General features: G+C 42.3%; 1 protein-coding gene across 2 annotated transcripts in view; it reads left to right on the top strand.

Annotated features, from left to right (window-relative positions):
- Window positions 1-23720, top strand: part of LOC116066562 (vacuolar protein sorting-associated protein 13B) — a 353457-nt gene that overhangs the window by 117888 nt on the left and 211849 nt on the right. For both annotated transcript variants that reach the window (XM_031322688.2, XM_031322689.2), the window contains exon 20: window positions 21013-21122. In XM_031322688.2, the coding sequence (XP_031178548.1) occupies window positions 21013-21122 (110 nt within the window). The remainder of the gene's footprint in view (window positions 1-21012; window positions 21123-23720) is intronic.

The following is a 23720-nucleotide window of genomic DNA, read 5'->3' as shown; positions in this document are numbered from 1 at the left end:
GAGTCACGGCAATGCCCGTAAAGCGGTTGCAAGTATGGTTACAGTTTTCAAAACTTTACGCAGACAGCGTTTGCTGCAATATAATGTAATGGAGAGCCTAAAGTTGCCGCGGTGCAGTTAACGTTCCACTTCCTCTGAGACAGACAGGCACAGCAGTGTTTTCTATGCCCTGGTGATAGACTGACAGGCTGGAGGTTGTACTGTAGGGCAAGGCAACTTTATTTATATAGCACATTTCAGCAACAAGGCAATTCAAAGTGCTTTACATAAAACATTATAGAGCAATTAATAATAATAATAATAATAATAATAATAATAATAATAATAGTTAATAAGCTACAATTACAAGAATAAAAGTTGCAGTGTAAGAAATGAATAATTATTTGATTTAATAGGTTGTAGGGACAGATTTGGGAGGGGAGATGGAGGTGTTTTATTTTGTGTGGTTTGTAAAATGTCCTAAATAATAACAAAATGTAACATAAAAGTAAATAGGATAAATGGTTCAGAATTATTTTTACAAATGGAATCAATTTTTCGTTATTACAGAGGGAAAGTACCGAAAAAAGTTACCAAATTTCAGGTACCAGTATCGGTAAAGTGAATGGGACCCAACCTTACTCACTATCGACGTGTCCATGGGACGCATCAACCCTTTTTTTCCCACCGATAATGCTACATAAAACATCTGTTCATAGTCTTATTATTCTTAATAGGCTAAATGCCCTTGCTGCAACAAGGCCAATCCTCGCTGCAGAGATTTTATTTCACAATCAAGGCTGCAAACTTGTTATTGGTCAATAAACTCATGTGGCCACAGATCGATGTTGTATTTAGTCATGTCGATAATGACCATATAACATCAAACACTAATTTAACCTTTCAATTTGTCAAAATACTAGGGCTGTCAAATGATAATTTTTTCTTAATCGCGATTAATCGCATATTTTATCACATGATTAAAATTCTATTATTTTGCCTTTCAGAACAGTTTTTAAGTACATATTAACAATTGAAAGCAATTCTTACCAATGTATCTTGATTGGGAATCAAATGAATGCAAAGAAAGTTACTTTATGAACTTTACTTTAAGATTTGTAGTTGTTATTATTTATTTACTGTAAACAAAAGAAACGTGTGAATCTGTCATTATTGCACAATTCCTCCAAGTACCTAACTAAAAAACTAAAAATCCCTATCCTTACTAGAGTCAATATAGTGTTTAGTAACTCCTAAATAATGTTGATTACTCACTGACGTCCAGTGATCACCGGTTAATGAGACAGTGTTTGCAGCACCTTGCAGCTGTTCCAGTGTGGCTGCTTTCTCCGTGTCGTACAGGCTGTGTATGGTGAGACTACTGTCCCCCTCGACGGCAACGAGACAGATCAGAACATGCCAACCATAGTACGTCAGTTAGTTGCCACCCATTTCGCAAGAGCTGTAGTAATTTTTTTGGATTTGGTTTCATCCACAGGTCGGCAAGTAGCACTCTCAAAATAGTGCTTTGCCTGAGTGGGTAGCATGCTAGCGGGTAGCATCAACCTGAGTCACGTTAATTAGCTCGTAGGTGGTAGCTCAAGCTTGACGTGCTTCGGTGATATTTTAATTTGGCTTTACACAATGTGCATATGGCTTTCACTTGTCTACTGAGCCGTCCAGGAGTTTTGAAAAATAAAAAGTGCCATTCAGATTGTGTTGCTGCTGTCTTTCTCCATCATGCCTGCAGCCTGCAGCAGAAGGAAGTATGGCAGCTTGATGATAAGTAACGGTGCGGAAAAGGGTCAAAATAGTAGCCTGTTAGGCATGACGCGAAGCCGAGTGAAGTGTAAAATAAATTAATAAATGCCGACATGCGATCAATGCGATTAAAAAAAATAAACGCGCTATGATCGACCCTTAATCGCATCGCGTTTAATGCGTTAATGCTGACAGCCCTACAAAATACAAACATTTTATCCACTCAAATTCCCTGGGACCCACTCAAATGACCACCTGTGGGTCCCAGGGACTCACTACATTGAAAACCTATTAACATCACTGATTGTCTTGCCTCCTATCGAAGTCTGGGTCATGGTGATATCAGGGCAAGCAGCCCAGACATCCTTTCCCCAACACCTGTCTCCAGGTCTTCCAAGGTGTCCTAAGAACTCCAGGGTGGGTGGCATGCCCTGAGACTACACTGTTGGTGCCCAAACAATGTCATCTGGCTCTTCTCAACAAAGAGGAGTAATAGCTTATTGCCTTCCCAAAGCAGTGTTGTGGAAAGAGGCCAGCCACCCTGCAGAGGAATCTTGTTCAGGCTGCATGTATATTGGACCCATGGCATGAGGTCATAGGTGTGGGTCAGAATGGAGACTGACTGGTACATTGAGAGCATTTTACCATAGTGGTGCTAATACATTGTGTATTATGTAGGTTGTACCCCAACCACAGCAGATTTTTTTGTAGGTATCATTGGGGCTCCAAGGACCTTTCCTGGGAGTTCCTTTGTGGTTGACAGCAATAGATGTAATCAGACATAGTAAAGTATTTGAGGCAGGTCGTCGTGGGGTGAGCCAGCAGCTTCACAGATTATGTCCACACTCCCTCAACTTTATGGTGGGTTGGGATGAGAGAAAACCAGGGCCAGAAAGAGGTCAGGACCAGGGGACAGCCTCAGTATCAATTAATGCTAAATGTGAAAAGAAGTTAACAGTAGCTCTTGAGAGGTGGCTGAAGCTTACAGTTTGTGGTAAATCTATTAAGTACAGTTAGGATTTGTCAGATCCTTAAGATCTCCACTAAAAGCAATGCTAATTACAATAAAGCTGGAGTGTGGAACTTTTGTCTCCCCCCTCTGGCAGTGAAAGTAATTACACAAACACTGTTGACAAAGCAGTGGGATTTATAATAACGCTGCGTCACTGTGATCTCTCCCCCCAATCCTGTCAGTCAAGGTATTGGGTAACACAGGTAGACTGACTTACTGTGGTACCAATCAGAGAGCCAGAATAAGCAGCTACCCTGTTGCAAGGTTGGTTGACGACACTCTGTGTACTGCTGTTGTGGAGTCAATCAACTATTTGTTCGAAGTACAAATAACCTGTATCGGCATACTTCCGGTGCACCAGCGCGGTAATGTCGCCACAAAAACCAGACACCACAACTCTGGTATACTGAGAAATACAGAAAGCTTTCCATGGCGTTGATTGGCTTAATCAGCCTTGTGTGAACTCGTTTAGCAAGTGCTTGAATGTAACAGACATTCAATTATATGTAAATGTTCCACAGTCTAGCTCTAGTGTCATGTTCCTTCTTAGTCAGTATCTGACAGACAAAGTGACACACAATCTTTTGCATTCATATGGAACTTAGATCCACATGCAGCATAGGTCCACCCAAGAGCATGTCAGAGCTAGACATTGCATTATAAATGGGTGTATGCAGCTATAATATACTGTAATGAAGCATTTTTAAAATGTGTAGCTCATTTTACCCAAAGGCACATACAGTAATCAGTTTTGTAATGCAGAATCCTACCCTCATAATGTCCATTGGTTATGACTCAACTGCTAGTGAGTAAAACATTTAAACGTGTCTTAGAAAAGGTTGTTTTTTTTCAAAATGAATGAGCACCTCTCGTGCCCTGTCCAGATGTTCTCTGCCCCAGCAGCAGTCCCACACTGCTGCAGATGGGTGGACTGACGATACACTATATGGCTCCAGTGGTGGGTGTTATACCAGTGGTAGTGGTGAGACTGGGAGATGTGTCAGATGGCACGATAGTCTGCGTGCCTGAGGAGATGCCAGGGTTTATTTGAACAGCAATTCTACTTAACATTTTTGAAAGTGTGAGTAGCGATTTATTGTTTAGCCGTGAGTCTGTCAGTGAGATTCTTATTTCATGACTTATCTGATAGGTCCAAGAAAAATAAACCCACACCTGAGCTGAGTTTATAGGTCCGCCTGACGTCAGGCCCATTATCCACAGCATTGACTGCACATTTTTATTCCACTACAATCTTTTGTGTGTGTGTGTGTGTGTGTGTGTGTGTGTGTGTGTGTGTGTGCATGCGCGTGTGTGTGCGTGCATCCAACTGTGTGTGTCTCTGTGTGTGTGTGTGTGTGTACTGCATGTGTAATTGGAAGTATACGTTTGTTTTTGCTCCTGCACAAGATTCATAAAGTAAATGTGTTCAGTGTCCGCCAAGCTTGTTTCTATCTGGCCGTTAGCAGCAGCAGGAAAGTCATGTGCCATTTAATATGACTAATGGTAAAAAGGTTTTGTTCACTTGAAGTTGTCTGAAACAAACAATCTAGAATGACATCTAGAAACTCTTTAAGATATACAGTGAATAACTGTCACTAACCAAGTCGCCTTACAGAGAGACAGAAACAGAAATTGCTTAAATACTGGAGCTGGTTCTGTCATCTGGGGTTGTGTAGAACATTCAAAGTACAATATTAAACTATACATCGGTTGTATTGTTAATATGTATGTGTGTGCTTTGCAGGTAAGCCTGCACAGTGCACATACTGTATGGGTTTATTGTATAACATGAAGTTCTGTATGCAAACACGTGTTATGTATTTTGTAATGCATAACTCTTTGTAATGCAAATTATGATTGTAAAGTGTGTGTGTGTGTGTGTGTGTGTGTGTGTGTGTGTGTGTGCGCGTGTGTGTGTGCGTGTGCGTGTGCGCGCGCACGTGTGTGTATGCGCGTGCGTGTGTGTGTGTGTGTGTGTTCGTTCCTCATTGTTCTTGACATGAAGCTTAAAGGGGCCGTGTGTAGTATTCTTCCAAAAAAATAAAAGCTATGGTCATATTCAGTGTTACTTACACATGTTGAGTGCATTTCCTTGCTCATAAAACATTTGCAGATCTTCTTCCCTACCTTTGCTGGCAGATTGTCGAATATCTTATCACCTGTTTATCAATGAAATAGTGTGATTCCATTGGTAAAGCTGTGCACGCATCACATGCTTTGCATCACCCACTCATCAAAACACAGCTCCAAAACGCTACTAAAATCCCTCAGGGAACCTTTTGAGCCATTTCCGTGACATCATGCAGGTCAGGTCCATGTCTTGGATTCTTTGCTGCAGAATTAACTATTTTGCAACCCTATCTCCTATCTGATCCAACATTGTTTCAGGGTCCTGACCTCACTGCAACCAAAACACTAGCAGAACACAATCCTTTAAAGTTAGGTAATGCATTGTGGATCCTTGTTGATCATCCCTTGGGCTTGGAATAAGAGATCCATTCATTTTAGCCTGTTATCTGGTCTTTATTACTCAGCTCCTCTGGAGCTCAAAGAGACGACTGGCTGCACCCAGCCCAGTGCCTAGATTCCCAAAAGCATATCCTCACCAAGGTTATATTAGCCCATTGACTTACAGTGAAAGTAAGACAATCTTAACACTCAGGGTTTCACCCAGCTTCCGGAGAGGCTTAGATAGTTATGTTGCAAATGGATGCTAAAGAGGGTTCCAAAGATTGACTAATGTTCCATTATACTTAAGACCTACTCTGACACAAAAATATTTCTGGTATAAAGTACTTCTTGATTTAAGTGGGCTGGGTGGGAGGTAGAATGCACCCTGGAAATCTCCCCAGCCTGTTGCACTGGTTCACTGGTTTTGACATTAATTCAACAGTTGCTGGAGGTATAGGCGAAGACAATACCTCCAGACGAAGACAACGAGTACTTGCCAGACCCTCCTCCAAAGCGAGCTAAAGGAGAGTCTGGCTACTCCACACAGCATTTGGGGATGGGAGGAAAACGTGCTCTTGTTTAATGGCATTTCTCAATCAGAATCGTCATGGGCGGTGCTAAACTCCGCACAGAGCCGCTGCAAAATAGTCGTGCGAGAGAAAACTCAGATTGGACAGATAGTCTAGCTAGCTGTCTCAATTTACCCTGCAGAGATCTGAGGAGCAGTTAACCATAGTCCTCATAAATCCACCAAATTTAAAATTCCAACACAAAGAAAGCGGAAGGAAACGGAAAATGCATGCATCCAGCGGAATTTCCTGCAGCACCGGAGCAATCCCGGAAGTGGAACACGAAGGATATAGACTATAGGCTGCCCAACTCGCAGATTATATTGTACTTTACTACTTTACAGAACAATTGCTTGTCTATTAAGCTAGTATCTACCTTCCACTCCAAGCACTCTGCAGTTAAACTCCATGCCTTCTCTTTTCTGGTGTTGTCCTGATAAAAAAAAAAAAAGATCTGTGATGTCCTATTATGTTTTTCAACCTCCAAGATGAATCTCTCGTTGTCTGTGGTGTTGTAAAGACATAAAAACACAAACGATATTTGTGGGGGTAAATTGCCTGGATAGTCTCGCTGTTTCACTGCCTGCCTGGCTGTCCGAACGGCCCGCGGCTCACGTAAAAATAGACCTGGCGTGTATATTTAGCGGAGTGGAGCTTCACGCAAGCTTCTGGGACGCGCCGTTGCACAGCTGGTGGAATATCAAACATTGACTTGAATGGCCGCGATTGCTTGCGGAGCACGCCACGCGCCCGGAACGCAGCGTAGATGCACCTGGTGTAAATTAGGGGTAAGTGTATTTTTGGGAGCATTTACAGTATATACTGTAGCTTTAGAGAAGTAGAGTTAAACAGAAAGAAGGGAAATGGTTAAAAGAAGAAAGAAAAACAAAAAAAGGCATGAGTAAGGGATCAGTTTGTGGTCAGCTTGTATTTAGCAAATCATCTTCTCTTCTCTCTTCCCTCCCCATGCCTGTGAGTGATGCTTTGGTAGAGGGAGGACTCATAGGATAAAGGTTGATAATCATGTTCCACCAATGGAACTCCTTTGATGTGGGTTGTTGTTGTTTCTGTGGGGCTCTCTGCCTGGACGCATCCCCCTCAAGCAGCTGTGCACCGGGCGGCCAGCTTGTCTTGAAGTATACACAAGCACACAAACTTGAGTGGATATACAAACCTGGCCACGTATAGAAAATTAAAGTACTTCATAACTAATACTTGAGCTGGGGGACATGGGGTTTGGTGGGGGCATGCATTACTAATATGTCTATGGGCCATAGTACATGTATATACTCACATACAGTCTCAACATAATTATGCATTGTGGTGCACCTTCTTGTATTACGATTACAGATGATGTTGAGGGTAAGTGTGTGCTTATCTCACAGATGTCCCCAAATTATTTTACCAATATTGACACATTTTACAAATTTAAATGAATATACTCATATTGGTTGTACTATATACGTAGTACAGCTGCAGCAGAAATAACAAAAATAAATGAACAAGAAAAACAAAGCTTATTTAAGGAATTGAATTAGCAGGTTAATGTGTGCATTGTTTCATGTTATATAAAAATAAAAACAAAGTAGTTCACCTGGCAATTTGCAGTACATTATTCAATAACCAGATTTAGTAGTCCTACTCCGTAGTTTGGGAAATCAGGAAGCGATGCAGCAGTAACGCTGTAGATAGCTAGCAGAAACGAGCTTCCCTGAGCAGAAATAGATAAAGAAAAGGGTCTTTTGAATGGCAAGTTCAGTTTCAAAGCCTTTCCAGATGGTTCTCTCGACAAGACTAAAGTTATTTGCATGTACTGTCGATGTGAATGGAGTTACCACTGGAGTACTTCGAGTCTCAAACACCACTTGCTGGCCGAGCATACGGCTGATGCAGAGAACCCTCCTTCCTCTCGCCAAAGGCAGGCCACGCTTACAATTACATTGTTACATTTAGCTGACCAATGTACTTGCACACTGTTTCTGTTGCTGTAATGCACGAGGTCCATTGTTTTGTGTTGAGCTGCTTAAAAAAATGGGATGTTTAGTTAACCTTTACAAGAGTAAAGAAGAGGGACAATACATTGTGTTAGTATTACCAAGTGATGTTACAGTCAGGTCAATATGCCTATCTGTTATTGCTTGATGGGCTTGAGTTTGCCATATTATGCTTTTGGCGTGTTTTTTGAACATACTCTACCTTTAAGGTTATTCTTGAGAATATTCTAGACAGTGGACAATCATGCGATTAAATATTTTAAGGGATTGACATCCCTAGTACACACATAATATACACTTGCATACCTACCTACCAAGCTAATTTCTTCTTAGGTTCACACATACCCACATACACATTAGTACAGCAGTGTTAGGTGCAGGTGATTCCTAGCACCAGTGACCAGTGTTATTGTAATGGACAGCTCCCTGCACAGCTGAGATAGTGTGTGCAGACATAACAGCAAAGATGAAAGCAGGTTGGAGAGAGATGGTGTAAACTTGAGGGCCATGGCAGTAGTTAAAAGAGAGGTATGGTGCTGTCATACTTAATGTATCATCCTTTAGCCATACAAGTCATTAGCCTTGAGGGGAAATAGTACCCAGGGCATAGCAAAGGCCCAGATGGATGGCCCTGTATCAGAATGCCAGCCCGTTCACTTACAATGTATTATTCTACCGAAGGGACTTAGTGGTTTAGCTGCTAGGATGAAGACAAATATGGGTCTATGATTTTGACCTTTTCTGTTTGAGAAATGAGAGCAAATTTCTCCTTTAACTTGTTCTTTAGAGTATTCTCATTCTGTCTTTTTTTTTAACCCTCTCTCTCTCTCTCTCTCTCTCTCTCTCTCTCTCTCTCTCTCTCTCTCTCTCTCTCTCTCCCCCCCACTCCCCCTCCCTGTCCTCTCTAGTTCCCTGAGCCTCAGGCAGTTGTGTTCATTAACCCTGGATGTAATTATTTTTGTTTTAGTCTCATATTGCTGACATTTCAACTCAGGGGCTCCTCAATCAGGATTAACCCAAACCGCAAGGAATCACACTTCACAGCCTTTTCTTACAGCAGCGCTTGTTGCCTCCAATTTCAGTCAAATTAAAGGTTTATTTTATTTAGTCGTTTTTTTCACTCGGGCCCTGTACCGTGAGAAAACAAACCTGACTGCTTGCCTTTGATTTGCTGGTTGCTAGTGGCTTTCTCAGTATCCCCTACTCTCACTCTCTTGGTAGGCACAAAGCAGTCCTCTGTGCAGCCACTGGTACTAAAGATCAAGATCGCACAGGTGGTAGCAGTAAGACCATCTGCCATGACGGAAACTTCTCTCACATAGTTGCTTACTGTGCAACATAGGTGTCACAGCATTGCATTTACCTATAGTCTGTTGTTTGTGATAAGGGTTATTACTGCTTTCTGAAATTCATCTTCAACACACTGCAAGCTAGGTATTCTCACTAAATGTTTAGCTTTTTTTTCCATCAGATTTTGTCTATAAAATTAGAAAATATATGTAGGTTGGCCTACACTGTTAATGTATTGTTAGCTTGTTATAATATTAGTGTACTTCAGTCACAATGTATAATGTAAATACAGCAGCTTTTAAGGTAGCAATCTAGTGTATACATGCTTGGCCTTCTCAAAGCTGTGTTTCCTTCTCTTTGCCTTGGGGGCCTTAAGGTCCACAGGAACCCTCGACTCGTCTTCGTGCCCCGGGGGCACTTAGTCTCAACACAGTAGTAATAAACTCTCATCACTCTAAGTCAGGGGTGTGTATGTCAGTCTGTTACTACAAACGTGTGTGTGTGTGTGTGTGTGTAGCGGCAGCAGTAGTCATAAGCCAAGCAGTAGTTGTAAAATCTCATCACTTTTAGTGGTCCTCTGGGGGTGCTGGACTCCTCTCGCTGTGTGTGGTTTGACCTGCCATGGCCCTCCAGCCCTCCACATGCCCACTTAGATAAACAGGCAGTAAACACAAGCAGTCCTAGCACCACTCTCTTCCCTTCGCAGCATATACAAGACCTGCAGATGAAAGGACTAGTTCCCGACACTAATAGCCACTAGAGATTAGCTTCCACCATCCTCCTCTGTCCCATAATTAAAAGTTCAGCCACCATTTTCCAATGTTTATAAGAATAGTAGAATACTCATCTTAGATCACCTGTCAGAGTGTCATCCACTGCCTTCACTACCTGAACATTAAATGTAAGCTGCCCCCCCCTACCCCTGTTACTACTGCCATATTAACTGCTGCTAAAAAGCAACAAGTATGGGCCTAGTCTGTGTGCGTAGATAATGGTTAAATAAGTGAACATGTCTGCTTTAAGATGCTGCGTGAATATAAGCCATAGCCATGACACCATGATAAATACAGGCCCTGGTTACATGGGCTGGCTGAAGTAAGGGGGAATGTTTTTTTATTAGCTTATCAGGCTTGCACACATATGTGAAAATAAGCATATAACTGATAAGGCCACAGGGTTTGCAATAAAGTTTGCAAAAGTTGTTATTTTGAGTCGGGAGGCACGTACAATAACATGGTTTCTGATATCAAAAGCTATGTTCTTCTGAGTCTTTGTCTGAAGAGTAAGTGTGTGGTGTGTATTGCAACCAAAGAGCAGGGGTACATTCTGTGTGGAGGTTTAGGTAATGCTACTACACAGGTTATAGACCAACTATGGATCAGAGACAGAGATATTTCCTGCTCTAGCTGTTGTTGCCAGTATCACAAGTGGTGGACTATGCCAATTCATTATCACTGTAGTGAATGATGCATCTGCCATTGTGAAAGCCCTGTTGTAAGAGTGTGTTTTAAAGATAACAGTGAGGGTTAATTATGATAAGCAATACTCAGGGTCAAATAGTTAGAACAGCTTTTCCTACAGCATGTCTACCACTCTCCCAGTATATTCCTTTAAATGGCGTGGGCCACTAATTCTCAATGTATGTATGCGTGTGTGTGTGTGTTTCATCAAGTTTAAGATTTCCATGGAGAGGCCTTTATGTCAGGCCTTTTTGGATCACCTTGGGATTGTCCCGTCACCATGGCCAAATATGTCATCTCCCTTCCCTTTTTTCATCAACCGACAGGCATCTGAAAGGACGGGGGATGGATTGTTGGCGAGCTGGTCTTTGCTGCTCTCACCGTCTGCAGTGTCTCAGCATTGCGTGTATAAGGAATGGTGCAGTGGTGTTACGAGATGAACAACAGTCTACAGAATAAGTCCAGTGTTGCACTGTTCTTAGTTCTGTCTGACAGCAGTATGTATGTACTGTATGCATCAGCATAGTGTGTTTGTCTTCATCTGACCATTTTCATGAGAGTCTGTGTGCCTTCAAATGCAATAGCATTTTTATGAATTAGACAGCAAGAGAGAGATCATTGGACTAAGAGGGGGTCTTCATCCTTCTAGACCTAGAGTCCTGATGTCCTGATGATAAATCTCAGATTAGAGGTAGAAGGATAAGTGCAGCCTCTCTGGCAGCTGCTGCTGCTTTTCTACCTTCAAAGACTTGTCCTTCCTCCCTCCTTTTTCTTCTGCTTTCCTCCCTATCCCTATATATCTCTCCTGCCTTCCCTCCCTCTCTTCTTTCTCTTAACCCACCTCTTTCCTCCCATCATTTCCTTTCCTTGTCCCTTCCCTTCCCCTGTGTTCTTTGTCCCTATCGTCCCCCCATCTCCCTCTCCTCCCTATCTGTCCAGTTTATCTGCAATAAGCCAGTCTGGGGAGAATGTTCAAGTGTGTTTAGAGTAGCTGACTCATCACTGCTTTTGTGCCATGGTTTGTTAATGTATGGCAGCTGATAGTAGTTTGGGCGTCCTGTGTTGCAGGTGGCCGAAGCATTCTTTATTTGTGTGTGTGTGTGTGTGTGTGTGTGTGTGTGTGTGTGTGTGTGTGTGTGTGTGTGTGTGTGTGTGTGCGCGCGCGCGCGCGTGTGTGTGTGCGCGCGTGTGCGCGCGTGTGCATGCGCGCGCCATGTCTGTCTGTATGTGTGATGTCTGTCTGTATTAAATACAGCTCTGATGAGTATAAACACCTCTTCCTTATCATCAGTGTGTGTGCAGACATCCTCCAAAAACAAGAAGCACGCTCTGTCTTTACTCTGCTGTCAGCGAGCAGTGTTCAAACCATGGCTTCAGTCAACAGTGACTAATTACAGGCCAAATATGCATAGAAGCTCTTTCTCTGAAGCTTCAGGACACACACACACACACACACACACACACACACACACCAATCTACATGTCCTTGTTGAGCTATCATGCTTATCTGTCATCTCGACTTGTGGAGTTTGTAACACAAAGTTTCACGTTAGGGTTCTGGGATTAATTGACACACCAGTGAGAGAGAATTAAGCTCCCGCTGTCTGTCCTAATCCACCAAAAAAAGGCAGACTATATCAGTTTAGCCTTGACCTTACTCTAACACAAGACCTTTATGAATTTAAAACAGCCTTGTACAATTTTCCTCTCTACTTTTCTAACATGCCTTGGTATATTTTTTCTCCGTCTGCTAACTTCTAATTGTTCAGTTGTAATCATCCTATCTCTGTTTGAGCTCATCCCTCTTAGCGTTGACACTGCAGTGACCCCCTTCCTGGATAAGGAAATCCAGCCAATCAGAACTAGTGTTTCATTGTTCTTTACACCCCTTTCATTCCTCTTTCCCTTCGTCCCTGCATTGCAGCTAAAATAGCTCATCCTGAAACCATTAGACCAAATTACTAAATGGTTCAAATGTGCAACCACTTAAAGCTTTGTCTTTAAGAGGAGTAATCTTCAATCTACTGTGGCAAGCAAGAAGAGGATGAGGTGGATAGTGGGAGCAGGAACTGAGAGGGACACAGAGACTGAAACTGAGAAGCATAGGGATAGATAGAAGGGGAGGGGGTTAAGAGATATTAGCTATTTCATATAAACACCTCCCCACATTTCTTTCTCTTTCTCCATTTGCAACTCATGTATTTATAATTCTACTTGTTGTTGGTTTGCAGAGAAAGTGCAAAATCCCATTCATTGGAATGTGAGAGGCTGACACAGTGATGGTTATTGAGGTTAATAGAGAGTAAAAACTCACATGCTCACACTTATTTTCTCTCACACACGCACAGAGACCAAGTGCACTACCAACTGGCAAACATGCTGCTATGTTCCCTCTGTAAAAACACCTGCTGTTAAAACCATAATCAATTACTTAAATTGATGTTCATACATTTTCACTTACAATACTAATTCCCTCTATGGATCCTGAATACTTTACAAGAACGTTTCTCCTCACTTGGTGTTGTGTAGGTTTTCCAAGGAAGAAATCCTCTGGTGTACAGAAAATTATGTTTTTTCTCCGATTTCTGGCAGCTGCAACTATGTTTACCTTGGAACAAATATAAGAACCCGGTAGCTAACTTGAGCAGTAATGAACTGAACATTCAAGAAACAAGGATTTCGGTGCTGGCTATATTTGAAAGGAACTCTATTTCACTCATGGACCAAACGGACAAATTGCTTGACAGAGATACTCAGACCGTTTGGCTGGATAACAGCCAGACCGGTAGACAGAAAGATACAGTACATAGACAGACCAAAGGAGAGGGTCCATTGCATATTGCCGTGCAAACGTCAAATTCTTAAGTGCAGCATTTCCAGCTTCCTGAGTGACCCCAAATCTCAGCCGGAGGACTTTGATCTGTCACTGAGATCATTACTATGTCTACTGAACTGACAAAAGGCCAAGCTGACAGAGATTCTGCAGAGAGATACAGAGACTTAAAGGTAATTGAAGACAGGATCTCGTCCTCAATTGTCCCACCTGCTCTCCAGAAAGCTGAGGGCTGTGGAGAGAGCCGGAGAGGATGACTGGAGAAGATGGGGTTGGACAACCACCATCTGGATGTTTGTTGCAAAAGACAGCTGGATCATGAAGTAGGTCAGTTTCTGGATGCAGACAGAATAGGAGAGGCAACAACAGATGTCACAATATTTGGGAAAAATAATTAAAAAGGGTTATAAGTTAAACCAAAAAAAAGAAAACATCACATAATTGTCATATAACCACATCACATCCCTTTTACAGAGAAGTGCAGTAATAACCCAAACCAACATTATAGAACCTCCAAAGCCACTTTTGAAATGTGCAATTATATTGGATCAGTTTTGGGAAATCACATCAAATACAGTTGGAGTTTCCAAATTGACCCAGAGAGAAAAACAAATAAAGAAGAATGGAAGCTCCTTGCATGAAAAAAATTTATTATTTCAAACTTTGAATGCGGTCAAATAAAAAATATCAAACTTAAGAATGACTGTAAAGTAACATGCAGATAAGCAGGTAGTACACTTGAACCTGAGTGTTCTTTCTCAGACAGTACGCTTGAGGTTTCCTGCCCATCTGCTATTACAGTATATTACATATCCTTTCCTGCTCTGTGTACACTTTGATTTGTGTGCATCTAAAGTAGGGGCGATGATGATATTAGATCACGAACGATTACATTATCTCCATGATCTGCCTTTATAGAGAGACCGTTAGTATCGTGCTACAGTGCACATTATATCAGTTGCTGTTCTATGGCCCCAGTGTTTCCCCTGCATACAGCAATGCAGCGCTGCTGCTAAATGATTAGCGGCCACTGCCATGCAAAAATCTCCTCAAACGCAAAAAACTCACTATCTCTACTTTAAGCAGCCAGAGTCAGGGACGAGGAATGACTATAGATCTAACACCCCCAGACAACATTTAACATTCTGTTATTGGTCATTTGAAAGCTTGTGTTATTAGCCTCTCCACATATACGGAGCTGAGGAGAGACAGGTGAAGTGAATATAACGTTGTCAGTGGCCTACCAGTTACAAACAGGCTCTGTCAAGAACGACACTCTTAACGTGTTGACGGATTTGTTGTTTTTAGCTGAGCTGGACCAGAGAATATTCTATTAAAACAGATTGGTGATGCTGTTTTGCCCTCATTTTCATTTGTGAAGTTTGCTGGAAGTGATGTATTGAAGACAAATTGTGAAATGATATTTTTGCCATATCGCCCACTGCTAAAGGTTCACTATATATTCTTTTTCTAGTCTTAATATTTTATGAAGACAGTACTACATCATTATGTAGTTGACATTGTATACCATCTGCTTTTTAATTGCATAACTTCTTCATGGACACTTCTGGCCTCGAGAGTACATGTATATGAAACAGTATTGCAATGTCAAGTAAACCTCAAATCGTGCCATTTGGATTAGGCTTTTCTATTTTGTACAGTGCAATTCATATAAAAATACTTGGACGGAACCCCAGCTAATGACAGACATTAAATTGCTTGGCGCCCCCTCTCCTCATGACAAAATGAGGGAACTCAGCTTGAACTGTAGAGAAAGCCCATGAGCCAGCTGAATGATAGCAGCGATAAGGAGTTTTCAAGGTAACTGTGCAAAACTGAAACTGTCTGTGGGAAAGCAGCAGCAGAAGCAGAAGTCTGTTTATTTTAATGAGCTCAGAAGTGTCTCTCCTGTTTCTCTTACATTACACTGGGGCTCATTTAGGGTTCACACAGTGCACTGTATGTCCATGATGGATATGGTAATGATACATTAATGCAATCAGGACCAAGTCTGTTTTGTCTCTCATTCAGAAGGCTAGCTATCTTCCTGACAAGGGCCAGGTCACATTTGGTTGTGACTTTAAGCATTTTCCTTCGGTGTGATTGGAAGTGAGGGAGACAGAAAGTGTGTATTTTTATGGGCATATCAGAGAAATGTAGTAGAGAGAGGCGAGGATTAGAGATAACAGCTGGAATAGTCCAAATCAGGGATGCTTGGGTTTCAGCAGGGCCACAGGCAGCAATTGTGCAGTGTCTGGTTGTCTTTTCAACACCATGAGAGTTGATGTGGATTTATTAATGCAAGGAATCGACTAGAAGGGGGAAATGTTTGCCTTCGGAGCCTCTCTTCAACATATGGAGCTCGACAGAGCTGCTGTTCTGCTGCTTCAAAGCCCTCGTCTGGCCTCACTATTGGTCTACATTACATACTAAAGATGTGCATAAGTACATTTTTCTGTGGTCAAATATTTAGTGTGTGTTCCATTTTATGTTATTTAGTACACCAATGTAGAATTTGTTCACATTCTAGACAAAACTATGATTTCAAAAGTTGACCTTTGTTTGGCTGTGCTGGACTGATATCAGAGCTTACTCAGCCTGAGCTATATGTTAGGATTAGTGGAATCACCCTTATCAAATATACATCCTTTTGATTGTATCTACATTCAAATGTAACATGTACACATTAGCATAAGGACATGCACACCCATACATACATAGGGAACATGTTGCTACTGTTGAGTCAAGCACCACCAACGCTCTCCAGGCAAAAGCACTGAGCCTGAGAAATGTGTCAAGTCCACAGCTAACAACCATGAGTCACCAAACCCAGCAGATGGGAAAGAGGGAGCCTCAGTCCTGATGGGAACAGTAAAAAGATCTCTCTCTCTCTGTGGATGAGATACAGCCCTGTGCTCACTACTACATACATAACCATCTGTGGCACATGTTGACATGCACACATTCAGCATGTGTACAATACATGCATGCACAGTACATGCACAGTTTTGAATTGTCGATGTATGTACATGGACCTTTCAAAATGCGTGTAATGTAGACACACACACAGACTTGGCTGTATGTGATATGTCCTGTTCACAGGACCTTGCATGTTTGGAGACTTATGTACTGTAGTCATTCCATAAATCATACAGATCCATGGCCAAATTCTGAGGCGTACTCACTTATGTAGATTAGGAAAATTACTTTTAAAAAAATTATCATCTACTATTTTATATGTTCTCTCTGTGTATGTACTGTATCTCTGTCTACGCTGTCTTTCACTGTTTTTTTCCCTCTCTCTTTGAATGTGTGTCTGTGATTCTGTCTTTTGTGTATTTTTAGCTGTTTCTCTGCTTCTGTCACTCCATCTTTCTCCATGTCTGCCTTTCACTGACTCCCTCGCTGGCTGAATCACTCTCCAGCTTTCTTCCTGCCTATTACTGTTACTGTACCCACAGCCATAGTCAACCTTTACGAGGTGGGTCTAGCCTGTCAGCTGCAGGCTACCGCAGTTGGGCCATGTTTAAAGACACACACACACTTACGCATATGTGCTTATATTCTCTAAAAAAAAACACACACACACACACACATACAAAGACACACATATACTGTACGTAGGCCAGGATCTGTTTCCAGTCAAACCTGCCTGTGTCCTTCCTGAGCCCCTGGGCTCCTGCGGCGGCATTGCCCCTGGGCCGCTGGGTCACAGCACGGCAGGGGAACAGCTGTGTGTGTGTGTGTGTGTGTGTGTGTGTGTGTGTGTGTGGCTTCATGAGTCAGTGTCTTTTCCACACACATGGATACAAATAGAAACACTTCCTTATTTGCACAGATGCATGTACACATGTATATCATACACACTGACACACACACACACACACACACACACACACACACACACACTGCTCCTCGCACCCACCCACACACAGCTGAGTCCCTTTTCAGTGGTGTCAACAGCTCCAGCTCTCTCTCTCACACTGACACACACACACACACACACACACACCAGTAGAACACCTGTCGGGCTGCATGGCTCGCTCCAGGACACCTTCGAGTCATGAGCTCATCGGAAAAGCAATTAAAGACAGCGTAGGCCCCGCACGCTGGCGTAATGTTTTGTTTTGCTACTTGGCTTCAAAATTAACCAAACCTGTCAGAAGTCATCTGGCTGACGCGGGCTGGGCTATATTTATTTATTTTCTGTTGGAGAAGCTGGACGCAGGGTCTCAGTGCTGCCTCACGTCCAACAATGAAACAATTCTGAGGGGGCGATTAGCTGGCTCGACATGACATAGGGGGTGGATGGTGAGCTAGCCCCACCTCTCTTTGCCTGTCTGTAACTCTGATAGGGGGGTCATGGCCCTGTAGTTGCGAGGTTGTGCCCTCTGTAACCCCAATCAGGGCTTTGGTCTCCACTGTGGGACTTGGTTTTTGAACTTTCACTGACCTAACCGCTCCCAGTTTATTAAATTTCATGCTTGCAGTGACTGAACAAAAGCAGATTTTGCATTTAGATTTCAATGTACAAACGACATAGCCTGATAAAAAAGACAATATGAAGACAGAAAGATGTGTGGCTGATAGATTACTGGGGCTGTTGGCCCAACAAAAAGAGGAGACTGACAGAAGAACCTACACAGGGCTTAAAGGTTAGAGGCCTTCTCTCAGTCTGGTCTAATGCTCTACTGTTGCCTCAGGCGGTGAGCAGCCTGATGTCAGACAGTCATAAAACAACACCAGCAGCCCCGTGCTCTCTTTTAACTCTACTGGTCTTAAGAAAAAAAAAAACACCTTTAACTTTAATAGGTCTACTGTGGGTGACTCAAGGTAAGTGTGTCTTCATAGATGCCTGCACGGACATTATGCGGTTGTGTGTATTTTCAGCGTCTAGGCCACTGAGCTGTTTTCTGTTGTTTTCTTGAGGAATCATTTAGGAAGTAAGAAAAACACCTCTGTTATCATTGTCATCACTTTCTGTAATTACCCATATGCCACCCTGTTAGAGCAGAGAAAAACAACAGTTAGCCTGCTGCCGAGGTCACCCTCTTAGCATGCCAGGCTGTTTCATGGTGCTGCACACTTCAAAGGAGGTGTCACTCTCCGGCAGTTATGTCAACACAGTGATGAAACAAGAAAACACAGTGTGGATGGTAAAGCCTTGGTCTTCAAAGCCTCATAAGCCAGGTCAACACATATTTTGTTTCTGTGTCACTGTCAAAGAGTGAGAGATGAAAGAAAAGATTGTTTACTCTGTTAATTTCAGAAAGAGAGCTTTTTGAGTGGTGTTGGGATTTATCAAAATGGTCATGGCTGTCATTTGCAAAAGCCAAAGAGACATGTCACACAGCCAAAATAAGATGACAACTGCTGACATGACACTTTGAACACTGCTGATAGAATGCCATTTACTTCAGCTTACTTAGATAGCAACCAACTTACTAGACTTTAATACACTCAAAAGTCAGCTCGAGACAATTTTGTTATAACGGAAACTGTGTGTGGTTTTTTTGTGGATTGTATTTGTTCATGGAAATGACGAGGCTTTCTGCGATGGCTCAGGCAGATGGCTGGTGGCAGTATATTCTGCCTTAAATCTGTATTGGCCTTTATACATATGCTGTAATATACATGCTGTGTAATCTGCTGTGGTTGAGAGAGTTATCTGCAATCAGGCATTTTATAGATTTTTATTTGCTCATTTATCTCTGTAATAACTGTTAAACAATCCATCTACTAAGTCATATGATTTATTATGCTATGACTAATTTCTGCTGAATGTGCTTCGTTGTGCTCAGTACATCCCATAGACCTCAATTTAGGGTCAATTTATTGAATACATCTTCACTACTCAGCCCATTCCCAGCCTTTTGGGTCCTATACTGCTCATGCTGTTCTGGGCTATGATGAAACCACTTGAAGTTGGGCCCCAGCACTACAGCCACAGCCAAAGCCTATTAAGCAGCCACACTGTGGTATAGGAGTTCAAGCCACAGGGCTGAGGTTATGATTCTTCGTCAGGGGGAGGGGAGAGAGGTGGATGTAGGATGACGAGCAAGGGTGGAGGTATGGTTTCAGAAGGAAGGGTAAAGAGGGGTGAAAGGGCGGCAATGAAGGATGTAGGATGGAGGAGGAGACAGATTGTAATGGAGAGGTAGAGAAGAAGGATACAGTAATAAGGTAAGGAAGGTTTTAGAATGGAATTGAAGCAGGGACAAATGGCAGTAAGGCTGTTGTTAGGGAGACAATGAAGGTGTAGATGATGGATAGGGAAATAGTGAAGAAACAAAGATGAAAGTGACAGAAAGTAAAGAAGGTAGAAAGATAGATGATGCAATAAAGGAAGAAATGTGTGTCAGTTTGACTTCATCCGATGAGAAAGTGTCCCCGTTTTTACCTACTGATACATGCATACACTATATTACATTATACTGTGCTGTACATAGATACATACACACACACACACACACACCACAGACTTCACACATTACATACTGCAAACACACACACACACACACACAGGCTCACAGGCCACAAATCACTAAACGTTGTAAAAGTGGAGCAAATTAGAGCTGTTTTATTTGCATTGTTCACAAGGAATAATGGAGGAGGGAGCAATCCCTGCCAAGCTGGAGAGTTGTGTGTGTGTGTGTGTGTGTGTGTGTGTGTGTGTGTGTCTCTCACTCTCCAGGGTGAGTTTATAATTGTGCTTTCTCCATGCTTTAGAGATACTAAAATGTTAGGCAAAGCAACAAGCAATCAGGCTTTGCCCGAGGTGAAATGCGCGCACACATTTACACATTCACACTTACAGCTTTGCCTCAGGGCTTGAAACAGAAGACCGGGGTCTTGTCCAAAGCTCCATTAAACTGCTGAAAGTCCTTCTAGAGCTGAAACATCCTCCTATCGTCATGCTGGGACATTCCACGGCACGCCAGAGACCCTGCGCTAATCCTGCCGGCATGGGAATCATTATTGATAGGATCCTAATGCATTACCTCAGGGCCCGCTTATTGTTGGTAAAGATTATTATTTAAGAGTAAACCAAAACCCAGAGAAAGTCTCGAGTTTCATAGAAATGTATCAAAAGAAAATGTTATTCTTGGCTTAGCGTGATACCACTTTGAACAGCACAATTGAAACAAACTGTGCTCTTTGCAGCGCTACAACAAGCAGGCTCGATACCCACCAGCAGGTTATTAGGACACAGTGTAAAAACTGCGCGGGAGAGGAGAACCTCAATCTGAGCAGAGTCACTTTCACTCTTGGTTATTACCTTACATTTATTTCAGAGATCCGCATCAATGTCCCTCCTACTTTGCAGAAATAATTGCAGCAGCAGCATCAGACCATGTCTGTCTGTTAGATTAGATACTTTCCACTTCAATCATTTTGTGCATCTCTTTGGATCCTATTGAATTAGTTCTGTTGATCACTGAAGTTTAGTATTGTCAAACCACTGCTTCAGTGCTTTGAAACAACTGGTCTGTGTTTGCGAGCAGTAATGTTGATTTTGTGAAGGCAAGACAGATGTACAGTATATCGTTTCCTATTAAGTCTTTTATTTTTGGAAAAATTGCTCACTTATCATGGCTTTCATTTTCTTTGTCTTCAGAGTTGCATTACTAAATCTCTGATCTTGTGTTTTTCTGTTGTCCAGGTGCAGTCCTGCTGGTCAGTGTCCAGGGCATAGCTGTCAACGTGGACCCACTTTTCTGCACATGGCTGTTGTACCAACCTCACAGAGGGAGCAGCAGGCAACAGCAACAGGTACCTTCTCTTACCTTCCTGGCCCTTTGTGTCAACATTTAAACATGTTGTACTTTTGATGTTTCACATGTTTAACTTGTACATGTAATTTGTATTAATGGAGTCTGCAGCATATTCCTCTGTTGCACTCATTGTAAGCGGCTCCGGATAAGAGCCTGAAGGGAATGTATATGTCTCCCTCCCTCTCCATTGCCTTCTCATTCCCAGCTACCTTTTTCCATGTGCTCTGCTCCCTGTCTTCCATCCACTCTCTCTCTATTTATTTGACAGGGGTCATGGTGATGGTTATGGACATTGAATGCTCTATGCCCACACCACACACACACACACACACACACGCATGCAGACATGCTCAGTTTGATTGCCTGGGATATAGCACAGGTTCACCCCATAAAGGCACATAAATATATATAGTACATGAAAGTATCATATTGTAATACTTTAAATGTTTTTTTTTTCAACAAGTTGCTCTGTTTCATGCCTCCTGCAGTTTGGAAGGGCTGTCAGCATGCATGTGTGTGTGACAGACAAAGAGAGAGGGAGTTAATTGCACCAACTCCTTACTCTGGAGGTTATAGCTGTATGGTGGTAAACAGATGTTATGAGTTGAACTGAACCCAGTGTGAAGGATACACAACACTGACGTGTGTGTGTGTGTGTTTGTGTGTGTGTGTGTGTACACGCTGTCTGAATGTGTTTGTGCCTGTGTTCGTTTGTGTTTCTGTGAGCTCAGCTGCTTGTCATGGCCACCTCTCAAGGCCTGGCGGGTTTAGACAAGGCCTTCAGCTGAAGGCCACGCAACAGCCTGTGAAGGACAGAGGAGAGGACACTGACTGGTCGGGTCAGGATGGCAGGAAATTATGAGAAATAAGGTACTTAGGACAGATGGACAAGCGAAGAAGGACGTATGGGTTGCATTTAAATAGGAAGGGCTTTGGTAGTACAGAGGAAAGAGAAATGGAAAATGCACATGAAAAGTTGATGCGAGGGAGAAAGAGGACACAATCGAAAATCTCAGAGAGAAGTGGAGTCACAAACAATGGAGAGGGGAGGCATATGTAGGTATGATAGAGAGAGCATGCAGAGGAAAGATATGGAAACATATGGAGGGACAAAAGCAAACACCTGGGAATGGGGTATAATAAGAAGAGTATGGAACAGAGAGGGGACAACATAGAAAGGGGAAAGCACAGGACAGAATCGAAAAGGTTGAATCAAAAGTCAACTGAAACTACCAGAGCGAGCAGGAAACGCAGCTTCACAGGCCACAAATCAGAGAAGTAGAGGGAGATGGTTGGGGAAGCGGGTAATAAAGAGAAATGGAATAAGAGGAAAAAAGAAGGTTGAGAACCAAACAGGCATTTGCCTTGGCTGTTTTCACCGCCCCTCAGTGTGTGTGGTAGAAGGAGTTAGCTCATACTATGTCATCCACCAGGAATGAGCGATGGTCATTGGGTAAGGTACCTGCTTTTAGCATAGAGTACTAAAATGTAGCCAAGCACATAGTTCCCATGAAGTGTACAAACTGAATTATATAATATGTTTTGTTGTATTTAGTGTTTTTTTCTCGACTACATTAACCAAAAAATGTATATAAGTTGTTTTTTTAAAACATGCATTTGTTGTTAAAGCCTCCCAATACAGTGTTTGTTTACTTGAAAAGTGACTTTTTTGCAACTAACCTACTGGCCTACAGCATTTCACCCTACTGTATGTTAAAGGACAAATCTGGCACAAAATGACCCTAGGGGTTAATAACGTGTACTGAGTCGACCGTTCTCTGGGATATGTTTTCATGTTAATCAAATGTGACCAGTTTTAGTTTTAGGTTTGGGCTAAAACTGGTCACATTTGATTAACATGAAAACATATCCCAGAGAACGGTCGACTCAGTACACGTTATTAACCCCTAGGGTCATTTTGCACCGGAATTGTCCTTTAAAGCGTAACTCTCGCCAAAATGCAACCTAGGGTCTTTTTGTGAATGTACCCGAGTCAAACTTTCGTTTAAAAGCATATTTAGGACGGAATCGCCACTTTTAAGATGTACCATATCTTCGTTTTTGGGTCAAATGGCCTTTTGAATGGGAGTGCTAGGGGCATTTTTATGCTAGCCTCAAAATAGCTATTTTTAAACCACTAAAAGGCTCGACACAACATGAGACTTTGCTCCAACTATCACCAGGGGCTCTACACCTTAATGAAAGCATTGACAACATTGTTTGTGTACCCAGAGTTTACTAAAAAGAAAGGTTTTGAACAACTCACTGTAACTGTTGTTCTTCTGGTCTCCGTCTATCGAGCCAGTCAAAAATAGTTGAGGGAGGAGAGTAAAGATGGAAAGCTCCTAAAGCTTAGTTCCATATAAATGCACGGATTATTCGTTGTTTTGTCGTTAGTGAAAAACAATATTGACCTTGTAGTTGAAAAAGGAGCCTCATATAAGAATGACATTTCCGTTTATTGGAGTCCGTTTATTCGCATTCTGAGATCGCCTATTTTGGACTGGGAAAATGGCGGATAGCGTAAACAACAACTGCTAATGTGAGTTGCTCAAAACCTTTCTTTTTAGTAAACTCTGGGTACACAAACAATGTT

The sequence above is a fragment of the Sander lucioperca genome, chromosome 10 (genome assembly GCF_008315115.2).
Source record: "Sander lucioperca isolate FBNREF2018 chromosome 10, SLUC_FBN_1.2, whole genome shotgun sequence".
NCBI lineage: Eukaryota > Metazoa > Chordata > Actinopteri > Perciformes > Percidae > Sander > Sander lucioperca.
Note: the sequence above shows the minus strand (reverse complement) of the source record. Positions and strands in the feature narration are given on the sequence as shown.